Below are 14,125 nucleotides of genomic sequence, written 5' to 3'. Positions count from 1 at the left end.
TAGTACAAAACTCAAGAAAGTTAAAATGTCAAATGTATTTCTTAAGTGATGACAGCCATACTTTAAAATTGAAATGAAAATAAACACTTCAGCTTGGAGTTTGCAATGTAGATGTCATATGTAAAGATGCAATGTTAATTTCCAAATGCTCTTTCAATGAATAGTAATACACATACATTTTCATCTGTTAGTTTAGAAACAACAGATATTTCTTCCTGGATCCTAGAATTTTATGTATTCCTTTTTTTGGTTTATCCAGATAAGCCATGCATCCCTGAGGGCCCTGTGGTTGTTGATGCCCTGCTGAAGAGCTCAGTTGTCATCAGCTGGAAGGCTCCCAAGGACGACGGCGGCTCCATGGTCACCAACTACATTGTGGAGAAACGTATGGCCAAAGAGGGTGAGGTGTGGCACCTGGTGTCCTCCTCTGTCTCTGGAAACACCTGCCGTGTCCTCAACCTGATCGAGAGCGCTGGCTACTACTTCAGAGTCTCTGCTCAGAACCAGTACGGAGTCAGTGAGCCTCTGGAGATCCCCTCCGTGGTCATCATCAAGAGTCCATTCGGTAGGTCCACTCAGATTTAGTTTGTCACTTTTGGCTTACATAACTACATTGCAAACAAGGAGACCATTACAATAACATTCTCTGTCTGTTTCTCAGAAAAACCTGGCATCCCACAGCAGCCCCTCATTGCCAGCTCTACCAAAGACTCCTGCCTTGTCTGCTGGAAGCCTCCAAGCAATGATGGTGGAGCTAAAATCACCAACTACTACTTGGAAAAACGTGAGAAGAAGCAGAACAAGTGGATGTCAGTGACCTCTAAGAAGATTGCGGAGACCAAATACGAGGTCACAGGCTTGATTGAGGGCTTCGAGTATGAGTTCCGCGTCAAGTGTGAGAACATGGGTGGTGAGAGCGACTGGAGTGAGATCTCTGAGCCTATCATCCCTAAGTCCGACCAGTTGCCTCGTGCGCCTGTGTTCAGGGAGGAGATCAGGGACATGACTGTCAAATACCATGCTAATGCCACCTTCGTCACTAAGGTATTTTATCTACACTTCGGTGTTTTCCTCCAAAAATATACCTGTGTTTATGCACAAGTCTTTGTTTTTCAGGGAATCATTGTTTCAGTTACAAATCTAAATGATTTAATTTGGTTATTTTTCCCATGTCAAGGTGGTGGGATATCCCAGGCCTGTGGTGAAATGGTACCGCAGTGGAAAGGAGATCTTGGCAGATGGAACCAAGATCAAAGCCCAGGAGTTCAAGGGAGGCTACTACCAACTGATCATCATTGCTGCTGATGAGAGCGATGCCACAGTCTACCAATTCAGAGCGACCAACTCTGAAGGATCTATCTCCTCAACTGCCAACCTTGAAGTGGAAGGTAAACTTTGGCATTGCAAAAGACTTATCCTCATGTTTCCTAGAATCCATTGAATGATACCTTCTGTTGGTGTAGTATTGATTAATAGGAATATTAATCAATATTGAGCTAATGTTTTTATGTCATTTTTTAAATTCCAGTTCCTGCTAAGATTCACTTGCCCAAGGAGCTCCAGGGAATGGGAGCAGTCCACGCTGTCCGTGGTGATCACGTCACCATCAAGATCCCCATCACTGGCAAGCCTGAACCAACAGTCACCTGGCAGAAGGGTCAGGAGATCCTCTCCAACTCTCCTCATCACCAGGTCATCACCACCCGGTCTTTCACCTCCTTGGTATTCCAGAGGGGAGTGCAGAGTAAAGATACTGGCTACTACATTATCACTGCCAAGAACAGGTTCGGAATGGACAAACAAACCATTGAGGTGGACGTGGCTGACATTCCTGAAGCTCCAAAGGGACTCAAGGTCAGTGACATTGCCCGAGACTCCATCACTCTGACCTGGGAGCCCCCTGCCAACGATGGTGGAAGCAACATCATTGGCTACATTGTGGAGAAGTGTCCCACCAGTGCGGACAGGTGGATCCGTGCTGGCCAGACAACTGACTGTAGCTTTACCATCATCAACGTATATGGAAAGACCAAGTACCAGTTCCGAGTCATCGCTGAGAACCAGTTTGGCCTGAGCCCTCCTTCTGAGCCAACTGAGCCCATCACCACAAAGGAGGATAAGTCTGTGATCAGAAACTATGACGAAGAAGTGGATGAAGCTAGAGAGATCACCAAGGAGGAGGCTCTATTCTACAAGGTTAAGGAACTGTCCTCCAAATACACTATCTCTGAGGAGCTTGCTCGGTGCCAGTTTGGAGTAGTCCACCGCTGTGTGGAGATTGCCACCAAGAAGACCTTCATGGCCAAATTTATCAAGGTCAAAGGAACTGACCGTGAGTTGGTTCTCAGGGAAATTGAGGCTCTCAACGTAGCAAGGCACAAGAATATCATCTACCTGCATGAATACTTTGAAAGTATGGAGGAGATTATCCTGATCTTTGAGTTCATCTCTGGAGTAGACATCTTTGAGCGCCTGGGCACTAGCAACTTTGAGCTCACAGAGCAGGAGATTGTACGCTACCTAAGACAAGTGTGCTCTTCCCTCAAGTTCTTGCATAGCCACAACTTTGGCCACTTTGATATCCGCCCTGACAACATTGTCTACACCACACGGAGAAGCACCATCATAAAGATTATTGAGATGGGCCAGGCCAGGCTGCTGGTGCCAGGAGAAAACATCAGACTGATGTTCTCAGCTCCGGAGTACTGTGCCCCTGAGATTCACCGCCATGACTTGGTCACAACAGCCACTGATATGTGGTCTGTTGGTGTGATGGCCTATGTCCTGCTCAGTGGCCTCAATCCATTTGCTGCAGAGTCCACTACAAAGATGATTGAGAACATCTCCAACTGTGAGTACGTCTTTGACAGTGAAGCATTTAATGACATAAGCCTGGAGGCTATGGACTTTGTGGACAGACTTCTAATCAAGGACAGGAGGCTCCGCATGACAGCCCATGAGGCTCTGGAACACCCATGGCTCAAGATGAAGATGGAGCATATCAGCAACAAGATCATTAGGACACTGAGACACAGGAGATACTACCAGACTCTGGTAAAGAGGACAGAAACTATTGTATCAGCGGCTCGTGTGGCCTATGGCGGCGCCTTCAAGAACCACAGAGGATTGGCCGTGGGTAAAGTGAAGATTGGAACTGAGTACCATGGCCTGCGTGCTGGTCCAGTCATGCATAGCTCAGGCGAGGAAGGTGGCCATGTCAGATTCACTTGTAGCATCACCAACTATGACAAGAGTACACAGGTGTCATGGTACTTTGGTAACCGTCAGCTACACCCAAGCCCCAAGTATGAGATTACTTACAGCAATGGTTTTGCCAGCATCTATGTGAAGGACATTGAAGATTGTGATAATGGTGTGTACAGATGCAAGGTTGTGAGTGATGATGGAGAGGACAGTGCTTATGGAGAGCTCTTTGTTGAGACTGTGAGGAGCATCAGGGAGTACTACATCAGCCGTTCCATCAAGAAACTGAGGAGAAAGGTTGACAGGACTAAAATCCTTCAGAGGCCACCAGAGTTCACTTTGCCGCTGTACAATCGTGCTGCCTACATTGGCGAAGATGTGCGCTTCGGTGTCACTATTACTGTACACCCTGAGCCTCATGTAACATGGCTGAAGAATGGAGAGAGAATCAAGCCAGGTGATGATGACAGCAAGTACACATTCACCAGTGACAAGGGTCTGTACCAACTTATGATTCACAACTTAGACATGAGTGATGATGCCGAATACACCGTCATGGCCCACAACAAGTTTGGAGAAGACAGCTGCAAGGCCCGTCTCACGGTGACACCTCATCCTGTAATGGAGGAAACTATGAGGCCCATGTTCAAACGTCTGCTGGCTAATGTTGAGTGTGTTGAGGGACACAGCGTCCGCTTCGAGCTCAGAGTTTCAGGAATCCCGACTCCTACTCTGAAATGGGAGAAGGATGGCCATCCACTTCAGTTTGGTCCCAAGGTTGCAGTCATAGAAGAGGACATTGACTACCATGTCCTGCACATCAGAGAGACTCTGCTTGAGGACTCTGGTGTGTACAAAGTGACTGCAACCAACTCTGCTGGCTCTACAAGCTGCCAGGCTACACTGAAGGTGGGCCGCCTTACTTACACAAGGAGAGAGTACAAGAGTGAGGAGGAGAAATACAGACACATCCAGAAACAAATTGAAAAGACTAACAAGATGGCTCAGCAAATTGTTGCCAGAGAGGATGCCGTACCTCTCAACCCGACGGCCCAAGAGGCATTGAAATTCGCGGCAGAGATGTACAAACCTGCTGTGAGCACCAAGAATGTCGAGGGTGAGTTCGACATCACAGTGGAGAAGTCTGAGACCAAGAAGCTGGAGGAAGAGAGAAGGATCTTCATGCCCTATGAGATCCCAGAGCCTGTGGTTCACGATCCCAGAGATCTGGATGAGGACAAAGCTATTAAACAGTTTGTGCCTCTCTCTGACATGAAGTGGTACAGGAAGCTGAGAGACCAGTATGAGATTCCAGAGAGGATGGAGAGGATTGTGCAGAAGAGACAGAGACGCATACGCCTGTCCAGGTGGGAGCAGTTCTACGTCATGCCCCTCCCTAGAATCACTGACCAGTACAGACCAAGATGGCGTATTCCAAAACTCACTCTTGATGACCTGGAGACTGTCAGGCCCGCCCGCCGCTCACCTTCACCCGAATCTGAGGTCTCCTTCAGATCCAGGAGAAGATCTCTGGGAGATCTGAGTGATGAAGAGCTGCTGATGCCTGTGGATGACCACCTTTCCATGAGGAGATCAGAGGAAGAGAAAATGATGCTGGAGGATGAACTGGAGCTTGGCTTTTCTGCCTCCCCTGCTGGCAGCCCCATCCGCATTGAACGGCGTGCCGCAGAACATGAAGAGAGGAGGCACGAAGTCAGGCATGAGGCTGTTGAGGTTACTGAGACAAAGAAGAAACGTACCATTTCTCAGTTTATGAGGAGGAGAAGGTCACTGTCTCCCACATACATCGAGCTGATGCGTCCAGTGTCAGAGCTGATCCGACCACCACGTGCCAGGCCTCCTGTGGAAGTAGAGGGCGTGATTGTGGAGAGGAGGTCCCCCACCCCAGAGAGGACCCGCCCCCGCTCTCCCAGTCCCATTAGGTCAGTTGAGAGGTCATCCCGCTCCTCGTCCAGGTTTGAGCGATCTGCCCGATTTGACATCATGTCCCGTTACGAGGCCAGAAAGGCTGCTCTGAAGACTGAGAGGAAATATCAGGTGGTTAGTCAGACACCTTTCAGCCTGGATCATGCACCTCGTGTGACCGTCAGGATGCGCTCGCACCGCATACCGATTGGCCAAGACACCAAATTTACCCTGAACATCCAAGCCAAGCCAGAGGCTGAGGTGAGATGGCTCCACAATGGAAATGCAATCTCTGAAAGCAGTGAGAAATATGTCTTTACCAACATGAGTGGTGTCCTGTCCATCACTATTCTGGAATGCCAGGAAGAGGACAGTGGTACATACCGCTGTGTATGCTCCAACTCCAAGGGAGAGGCTTCTGACTATGCTACCCTGGAGGTGTCAGGTGGTGGATATACTACCTTCTCCTCTCGCCGTAGGGATGAGGACGCTCCCAAAGCATATGTCCCTGAAGTCACTCGCATTGACCACTATCACACTGCCCACTTCAAAGCTGGCTATGCTTCCCAGACCCACTTTGAAGTAGAGGAGAGCAAGTCAAAGCTAACCGAGACACATGAGGTTGTCACACGTGAAAGATATGCCGCCTCCTCAGAGAGGTACTCCTCCGCTGAGAGGTATGAATCATCTGTCAAGTATGCCTCAGCTGAATACCTGTCATCTGGTTCCTCCTACTCTTCCGACAAGTTTGCTCTGACTGGCAAGCACACCACATCTGGAGCTAAACTGGCATTGTCTTCTGCTGCTGTTACTGAGGAGGTTTCTGTCCACAAAGTGAAGCCTTCTCTTGCTGCCAGAATCCTCACCAAACCCCAGTCTTTGACCGTTGCAGAGGGAGAGACAGCCAGATTCTCCTGTGATATTGATGGGGAGCCTGCGCCCACTGTAACATGGATGCACGAGAGCAGAACCATTGTAACCTCTCACCGTATCCAAGTCACAACCACTCAGTACAAGTCGAGCCTGGAGATCTCTGTGACAGCCTCTGATGAGGGCAATTACATGGTGGTGGTAGAGAACTCATCAGGCAGACAGGAGGCCCACTTCACTTTGACCATCCACAGACCAGCTCCCAAAGAGGAGGTCAAGGCCATCACGTCCCCTGAGCCATCTGTAAAATCACCCACTCCCAGTGTAAAGTCACCAGAACCTTCAGTGACATCACCGGCTCCCTCTGTGACCTCCCCAGTCCCCAGTGCAAAGTCACCAGAACCCAGCATCAAGTCCCCTGAGCCTTCAATTAAATCACCAACTCCAAGTGTGAAGTCCCCTGAACCAAGTGTAACTTCTCCTGCTCCAAGTATAAAGTCACCAACGCCGAGTGTGAAGTCACCCACACCAAGTGTGAAGTCACCCACACCAAGTGTGAAGTCTCCCACACCAGGTGTGAAGTCTCCTGAACCAGAGGGAATCAAATCCCCCAGGAGCGTCAAGTCTCCTGAGCCATCTGCACCCTCTCCAGCACTGAGCATAAAATCACCAACTCCTAGAATCAAATCTCCTGAACCTGAGGGAGTCAAGTCACCCAGGGGTATAAAATCCCCTGAGCCCAGACTCAAGTCACCACCACCAATCAAGTCCCCAGAGAGGGTGAGATCACCTGAACCTGAGGGAGTAAAATCACCGCGGGGTGTCAAATCTCCAGAACCTGCAGGAATCAAAACACCAAGAGGTTTGAAGTCCCCAGAACCTGCTGGTATCAAAACACCAAAAGGCATCAAGTCTCCAGAACCATCTGGCATCAAGTCACCAAGGGGTTTGAAATCCCCTGAGCCTGAGGGAATCAAATCACCTCCTAGGATGAAGTCCCCTCCTCCCATCATGTCCCCCAAGAGGGTTGTGTCTCCACCCACTGTCAAATCCCCAATCCCAAAACCTCCCAAGATTCTGAGTCAGCTAACAGCTGAAGCTTACGAAGGCTCGGTGAGGATGTCTTGTATCTGTGAGAGCAGTGTCAAGGAGGTGGTGTGGTATGTCAATGGGAGGAGGCTTTCACAGAGCAGCCGCTTTGAGATGCATTACTCTGAGGGCTCCTGCAGCCTCGTAATCCATGACCTGACAGACAGTGACCAGGGAGAGTATACCTGTGAGATGACATCAGAGGGAGGAGTCTCAAAATCCTCCTTCTCATTCACTGGACAAGTGTTCCAGTCCATACGCATGAAGATCACCGCCTACCGTGAGCAGCAACTGGCGCTTAAAGGTGAGAAACTGCCTTAAGTATTCCTTCCAAGCTGGTTTACTGCAATTACGTTAATTTTATTATATTTATATAAAAAATTCTGATATCCTTACTTAAAAGTCACCCTGAACATTTACATATCCTCTGTTTCCATCTCTAGCCTCAACAGGATCGATGATGATGAGTCACAAGGAGTCGTCATCATCCATGAGCTCATCCATGATGATGAAGAAAGAAATGCACACGATGGAAGAATCGTCCTCCTTCTCCTCCGCCTCCGCCCATCAGGCAATGATGTCATCCATGATGGAGTCCAGCTCCTTCAGCAGCATGGCAGCTGAGATGAAGTGTGAGACCATGTCCATGTCCAGCATGTCGTCCATGGCTTCTGAGTCGTATGCTATGAGCTCCAGCAGCCTCACGGAGATGGCTTCCCACATGGAAGGATCCTCCTTCAGAGCGATTGGTAAGACAGATTTGTTTTATAGTGGCCAAGAGAATATTCCTCATCTCTATAAAATCTTCTTTTTTACCTTAATTTAAAGTTTACAGATTAAAAAGAAAATTTCCCTTCCACTCTTTCTATTATTGTGTAGTGAATGAACACATTTTTGGGTGCACTGATGTACATGTACTGTGCCTCTTTCCAACTTCCAGGTTCTGCTCCCAGGATTGAGGCCTTGCCGGAGGACATCAGCATCGAGCCAGGCAAAGTCCTGACAGTGGCCTGTGCCTTCTCTGGCGACGCCAAACACATTGAGTGGTCCCGCGGCGGCAAAACCATCGAGGTGACTGCTGGCGGCCGCTTCCACATCGAGACCACAGAGGACCTAACCACCCTCATCATCACCGGGGTGAAGGTGGAAGATGCTGGAACCTACACTCTCAAACTGTCCAACGAGCTTGGATCCGACACAGCAACTGTTCACATTAGCATTCGATCAGTGTAAAAACAAAAATCTTATCTTCCAATCTTCCCCTTTTCCCTACTTCCATGCCTTTTCATTTATTAATTGAGCAAAATAATCTACTTGATAAAGATCTGGATTTCTGTTCTTGTAAATATGAACTATTTTTGTACCAATCTTGACATTAATTTATGCCAAACTAGACTAAAGTCTAAAGTTGTTATAAAATGTGCCATATTGGATAACTATGACTTAGGATTTTTGATCCATTTTTCTGTGACATGTACATAATGTATATAGCCGAATTTAACGGTTATGGGAAATGTATGCATTGTTATTTATGACAATATTAACTGAAACAAAATGAAACTAAATGTGGTTTAACAGGAGAAAGTTTCGCTTGGAACGAATACCCTGTCAAACCGAGAAACTAAACTCTGTGCCTCAACAATAAGTTGAAGTCTTAAGATTGCCTCAACAGGTAGAGAGGCTCCCTGTTGACGTTAAGTCAATCAGACAAAACTATGAATGCACTGCTGGAGAGAGAGAGTGGTGCTGTTGCATTGTAATAAGAGCGTGAGATCCTGAGTGCTGTTTGCATTTACCCTCATGTAAGCAGGACGACTGGACCTCGCTCTCTGACTGATTATGTCATACCGCCATTTCAATGACATGCTCACAGTGCGAGCGGCCTGCACTTCCTGAGCACAAGTGTTTCTTTTTTGTTTTGTGCTCTGCTTCTGGCAAACGACCACTTGCTCGGGCTCTTTTCAATAGTACCATCAACCTGGCCAATCACGAGTCCTTCCTGTGCTTGTTTGCAGAGGCAGAGCTGTCTCTTGGAGGTCTGCAGTGTGTTTGTGTGTTAGTTTTTAGAAGTACACCTGTCAGTCAAGCTGGGCACCGCCAAGCAGATGTACCGCAGCCGGAAAGACAACCACCGCTGCATTTGACAAGGATGGAACGAGGCGTGGTCTCGCGTGTTGCCCCGCACTTTGATTTGATTGAAGTTAGAGTTGTAGCGTTGATTATTTTTGCAGCCTCCTTGAGTTTTTCTCCATTATTGATTTAATAAAGCATGATTATCAGCACTACAGGATGTCTCTGTTGTGATTATTTGTAATAACATTATATATATTATATATATCTTCATTGAAGCTAGCAGCAGTTTTGTACGGCTGCACTATTCCATCACATTTAAATATTCAAGCTGCCTTGTGCATCCTTTTTATACACATTTACCCCAAAATTAAACCTGACAACCTGGAAATGTTGGGATCTCTTCTAGAATTTAAAATAAAGTTTTGTGAGTTGGATCAATATTTGGATACAATAAGAGGAGTTTATAGAGATTGAGACACTGGTGGGTTGAACAGTATTTCCACAAAGCAAACAGAACACATCTGTAAATGTGGTGAATAAACATGCTGAGAGATCATTATGAACCGAAAGAGACTGCAAGATTAAAGAGAGATTTGTGATTGGATGTCACAATGTGGATTGCAAATCCTTCGGCATTGACATCTAAGACAGACATGGGGTCAGAAGAGACAGCACTCAGTATGAGGAGAGAACACCACCCTGGGCTGCAAGTGTTTACTCTGAACATCTGTGGAATAAGAAGTAAGATCAAGACCCCGGACTTTATTGAAAAATGTAAAAAATATGTACTGTGTTTCAGTGAGATTAAACAGAGGATATAAATACCCTGGAGATGCTGGAAAAATGTAAGGCAATAGGTTTCAGAATGTTTGTTAGTAACCAACATAAGTTTAGAAACTGGCCGTGAGGTGGAGTGATAATTGCTGATAAATTGCAAATTGGTAAATAAATAATATAGTGTAATAATAAAATAAATAGACACCTACTTAAATATGATAAAGATCTTGTGCTGTTTACTACAAAACCAAATAGTCTAATGTAGATGAACCAATAGATTATTTTTGATGCTGGTACTGAAAACCACTATTTTCTAATTTATGGTGATATGAATGCCCACACTCAAGAAAGAGATGATGATAACCTGAACCGATATGAAACAATGGGGAAAATGTGTGTACTGTGGGGCAATTACAAATGTTTGACATACATTAAAGAGAAAACAGACTGATTACATGGGGATTTTGGTAATTATGGTGATGGTGATGGAAATAGGGTAATTATACAGTGAACTCCTCGTCGGTTAGGCTAACCCATTGTTGCTAACTTTGGAGCTAACCCCCTTCACTTTTCCAGCACTTGGGGAAACAACAGACTTGACTTTTTGGCATTTATTAACTGTCACGCACTGTAGTCTGTGCTGTATATTTACTGCCAGACTGACAACTTACTACTAACCTTTTCCTCTGCTCCACTAGTATCCACCATCACTTTCCTGCCGCTCACTCTTTCCCGCTCGCTACGCAAACGTACTACGCAATGCCGCATTCCTTCACGGAGCTACGCTACCAATAGTTTCCCAGGCAACGACACAGAGGTTGACTCACAGCGCTGCACAGGGACTCCCAAACGCTATTGATTTCCCAGTGAATGGATATTTGGCGTTATTTTTGACATTATAAAATATTTATAATGGCGGGAGTTCTTGTTGGAGAAACACTGATTCAGTAAACGTTCAGTAAACGGTGAGTACAGTTAGACCCAAACAAACAACGGGGGTGTTTTGAATACAGTTTTCACAGGTAATTTGTTAGTCTGTCCCTCTGTCCCGCAGGAAATAATGGATTAATCCTGGAAAGCTGTTGATGTCGCTCTCTTCTCCTTATGAAAGTAACACGGAGATTATTCGACCAATGAGAATTTGGTCAGACGAGAGCATATCCATCAACTAATCAACTAATCGACCAGCAGACTACAGCCCTAATAGGGTCGCTGTTTCTTTTACGCAAAGTAAGACATTTCTATGTACATAAGTTTGACTCTTTGTTTTCTGATAAGCAATGTATTGTTAAAATGCTTTTGGATGTAAATCCTGGAACTGATGATTATTGGGCAGCTAAACTCACAGTCACAAACACTGAAAAACGGGATAAAGAAAAAACAGATGAGTTTATAGGAAACATACAGTTTGACAAGGTGGATAAATTGTTGTGTGACCTAGACAACATGTCAGCAGATGAAATGACAGAGGAGGTTTGAAGAATTATGATTAATAGTTTGAATATTACATTACATTACACAAAAAAAGCCGTGTGGTTTAATAATGAATGCAGACATAAAAGACAAGTTTCACTGAACAAGAAATTAAGGAGGCTATTTTAAGACTAAAACCTGAAAAAGCAGCAGAAACAGACAGAATCCTGAACAAGTATTAAAAGGAGTTATTTAACAGGACTCTGGTGTTATCTCTGAAGTTCTGTGAGGATAATTCTATCCTGACGGACACTCAGACAGGATTTAAGAGGAATTACTCCACCATTGATCATATCTTTTTTTTTTTTTTTTTTTTTTATAGAAACACACTTTTGATTTGTATTGTTTTAAAAAGAAAAGTCTGTTTTGTTCTTTCATTGGTTATAGTAAGACATTTGATACAGTTTGGGGAGATGCACTCTGGTACAAACTGTTAAAAGCAGGTATTAATGGTAAATTCCTGGATGAAGTACAAATATGTACAAGAACATCAAATCATAATACTTATGTACTTTTACTGCAATACTTTACATCAAACTCATAATACTTATGTACTTTTACTGTAGGAGGATTTTTCATGTAGGACTTTTACTTGTAATGGAGTATTTAATATACTTTTACTGCAGTAAAGGATCTGAGTACTTCTTCCACCAATGTAAACATGTAAAAACAGTGGATTGTTTTGCTTCTGCCATAAATAAAATGAAACTGAATAAATGTACTTAGTTACTAAACACCTCTGGAAAAGGCTCAGGGGGGAGGAGGCGGGGGGCGGACAGAGTCAGTCGGTCTGGCCCTCCTCCTCCTCCTCCTCCTCCTCCTCCTCCTCCTGCAGCAGCTCGGTGATTTCAGACAGGAGCAGCTGACCGAGCCGTGAAAAACAGCGCAGCCTGCAGAGGAGCTCCCACTGAGGAGAGTGAGGAGGAGGAGGAAGAGGAAACCAGCAGGAGGAGGAGAGTCCTGATGAATGTGCTGATTATTCAGATGAAGAAAACACACTGAAGTAGGAAACCTCCTCAGTCTCTCTGTGCAGCTGCTTTCCTGAAGTTTGGGAGTCAGAACTGTAAGTTGTCTTTTCCTCCACTACATTTATTTACCTGACAGATGCTGTTTATCTTCACCACGACACGACTTTACTGTTTATTATTTTCACACATGTGTCCGGTGCAAACCGAGACGTTTCTACGAGGTTGTAAAACTTCTGAAAGTTTTCTTTTTTTTTAAACAAACGGACCCAAATGCTCAGGTGGGCGGAGTCCCTACTAAACCGGGCTGCACGCGGCTCAAGAACACAAACAAAACAAACGCACCTCACAGCATCTGTTTCCATAGATTATAATTAATAATATTAAAGCTGCAAGCAGCGTTGAACGGGCCTTCGCACCCTTGCGTATGTCAGGGCGCGGCGCTGGTGAAGGGCTTCTGTCACGGGCATATAGATGTCCCCTGACCTGGGCTGTTTTCAGACAGTGCAAGGGGAGAATAATGTCACATCCTCAATCACGTACTCTGCCTGCTGCAGGGGCTGCTGCATTGAAATGTGGTAGGGGGCGCTATGGAGCCAGTTTTCATCACTGACTGAATATTGCTATTTAGATGTGTTCAGGCTGGGAGTCTTATCAAACATGTAAAGTTTGGTGTAGACTCCAGCATTTACACTAAACTTATAGCAATTTCGCCTGTCATGGCGAAACATCAAAACTCAACGCCACGCCACGGCCACACGCTTCAATGATAACTAAATTTTTGATAACTTTTGATCACACACTGGTGTAGATGACACACACTGATTTTGAAGTCGTTACGATGAATTCTGTAGGAGGAGTTTGTTAAAATACAAGGTATGCGAAATGGTCAAAAAAACGCGAAAAATGACCACTTTTATCAAGATGGCCGACTTCCTGTAGGACTTACAATACAGCTCCAAGAGGCTTTTTTGTGCGTCTTCACATGATACATAAGCCTCCCGAATTTCTTTTTCCTAGGTTAATCTGGAAGGCGGGGCTACAATTTAGAAATTTTCAAGGGGGCGCTGGTGAGCCATATTGTCACGTCTATGCAAATGACCTATCCAGAATTTTAACTGGTGTCGCTCCAGACATGTGTGCCAAGTTTCGTGATTGTAGACCCATCCCTTATCCCTAAAATACAGCATCGTATTTCATGGCGAAGGATGTGTCGCCATGGCAACGGCGTTTGGTCATGGGTCATGACCTGCCCAATGTAGCATCACCAAGGTCTAACATCTTAGCTGAGTCAATTTCAGGTGCATCGGCCAAATTTCCTAGGAGTAATACAACAAAGAACGACGCATGATACTTCCTGTTGCACTCTGGCCCGTCGGGATCAGATCACGCTTTTTAAAAATGAGGGATATTTCTTACAAGTGTGGTGTGCTTTTATTTTGAAAGTTTGATTGACATGTGTACTGTCAGGTGTGTAGAGACAATAAGTAACTGCAGCTGGACACAGACAAAAACTCATATATTTGAATGGAGAGTGTGAGCGAACCCACACCTTTTTGAACATTTACTGCTTCCACATAATTTTAGATACAAACTTCATTTGAACTTTAAATGAGCCACGAGACTTTGACCTACAAATCTTGAATTTACATGTGTTTTCTATCTTTTATTATTTTTGAGATATTAGAGTGTGAGTTTTAAAGTCTTTTCTTGGTCCTCCTGTGATTTTATAATGAGTGTGTATTGCG

General features: G+C 45.2%; 1 protein-coding gene across 1 annotated transcript in view; it reads left to right on the top strand.

Annotated features, from left to right (window-relative positions):
- ttn.2 (titin, tandem duplicate 2) overlaps positions 1-9,374 on the top strand; it is a 252,950-nt gene extending 243,576 nt beyond the window's left edge. The window contains exons 247-252 of the mRNA XM_067602773.1: positions 260-565; positions 662-1,044; positions 1,178-1,388; positions 1,529-7,393; positions 7,533-7,838; positions 8,030-9,374. Coding sequence (XP_067458874.1) covers positions 260-565; positions 662-1,044; positions 1,178-1,388; positions 1,529-7,393; positions 7,533-7,838; positions 8,030-8,322 — 7,364 coding nt within the window. The 3' untranslated portion in view covers positions 8,323-9,374. The remainder of the gene's footprint in view (positions 1-259; positions 566-661; positions 1,045-1,177; positions 1,389-1,528; positions 7,394-7,532; positions 7,839-8,029) is intronic.
- Positions 9,375-14,125: the final 4,751 nt, after the last annotated feature.

This window comes from Thunnus thynnus, chromosome 11, assembly GCF_963924715.1.
Source record: "Thunnus thynnus chromosome 11, fThuThy2.1, whole genome shotgun sequence".
NCBI classification, from domain to species: domain Eukaryota; kingdom Metazoa; phylum Chordata; class Actinopteri; order Scombriformes; family Scombridae; genus Thunnus; species Thunnus thynnus.
The sequence above is the reverse complement of the archived record's forward strand: the minus strand, read 5'-3'. Positions and strand labels throughout refer to the sequence as shown.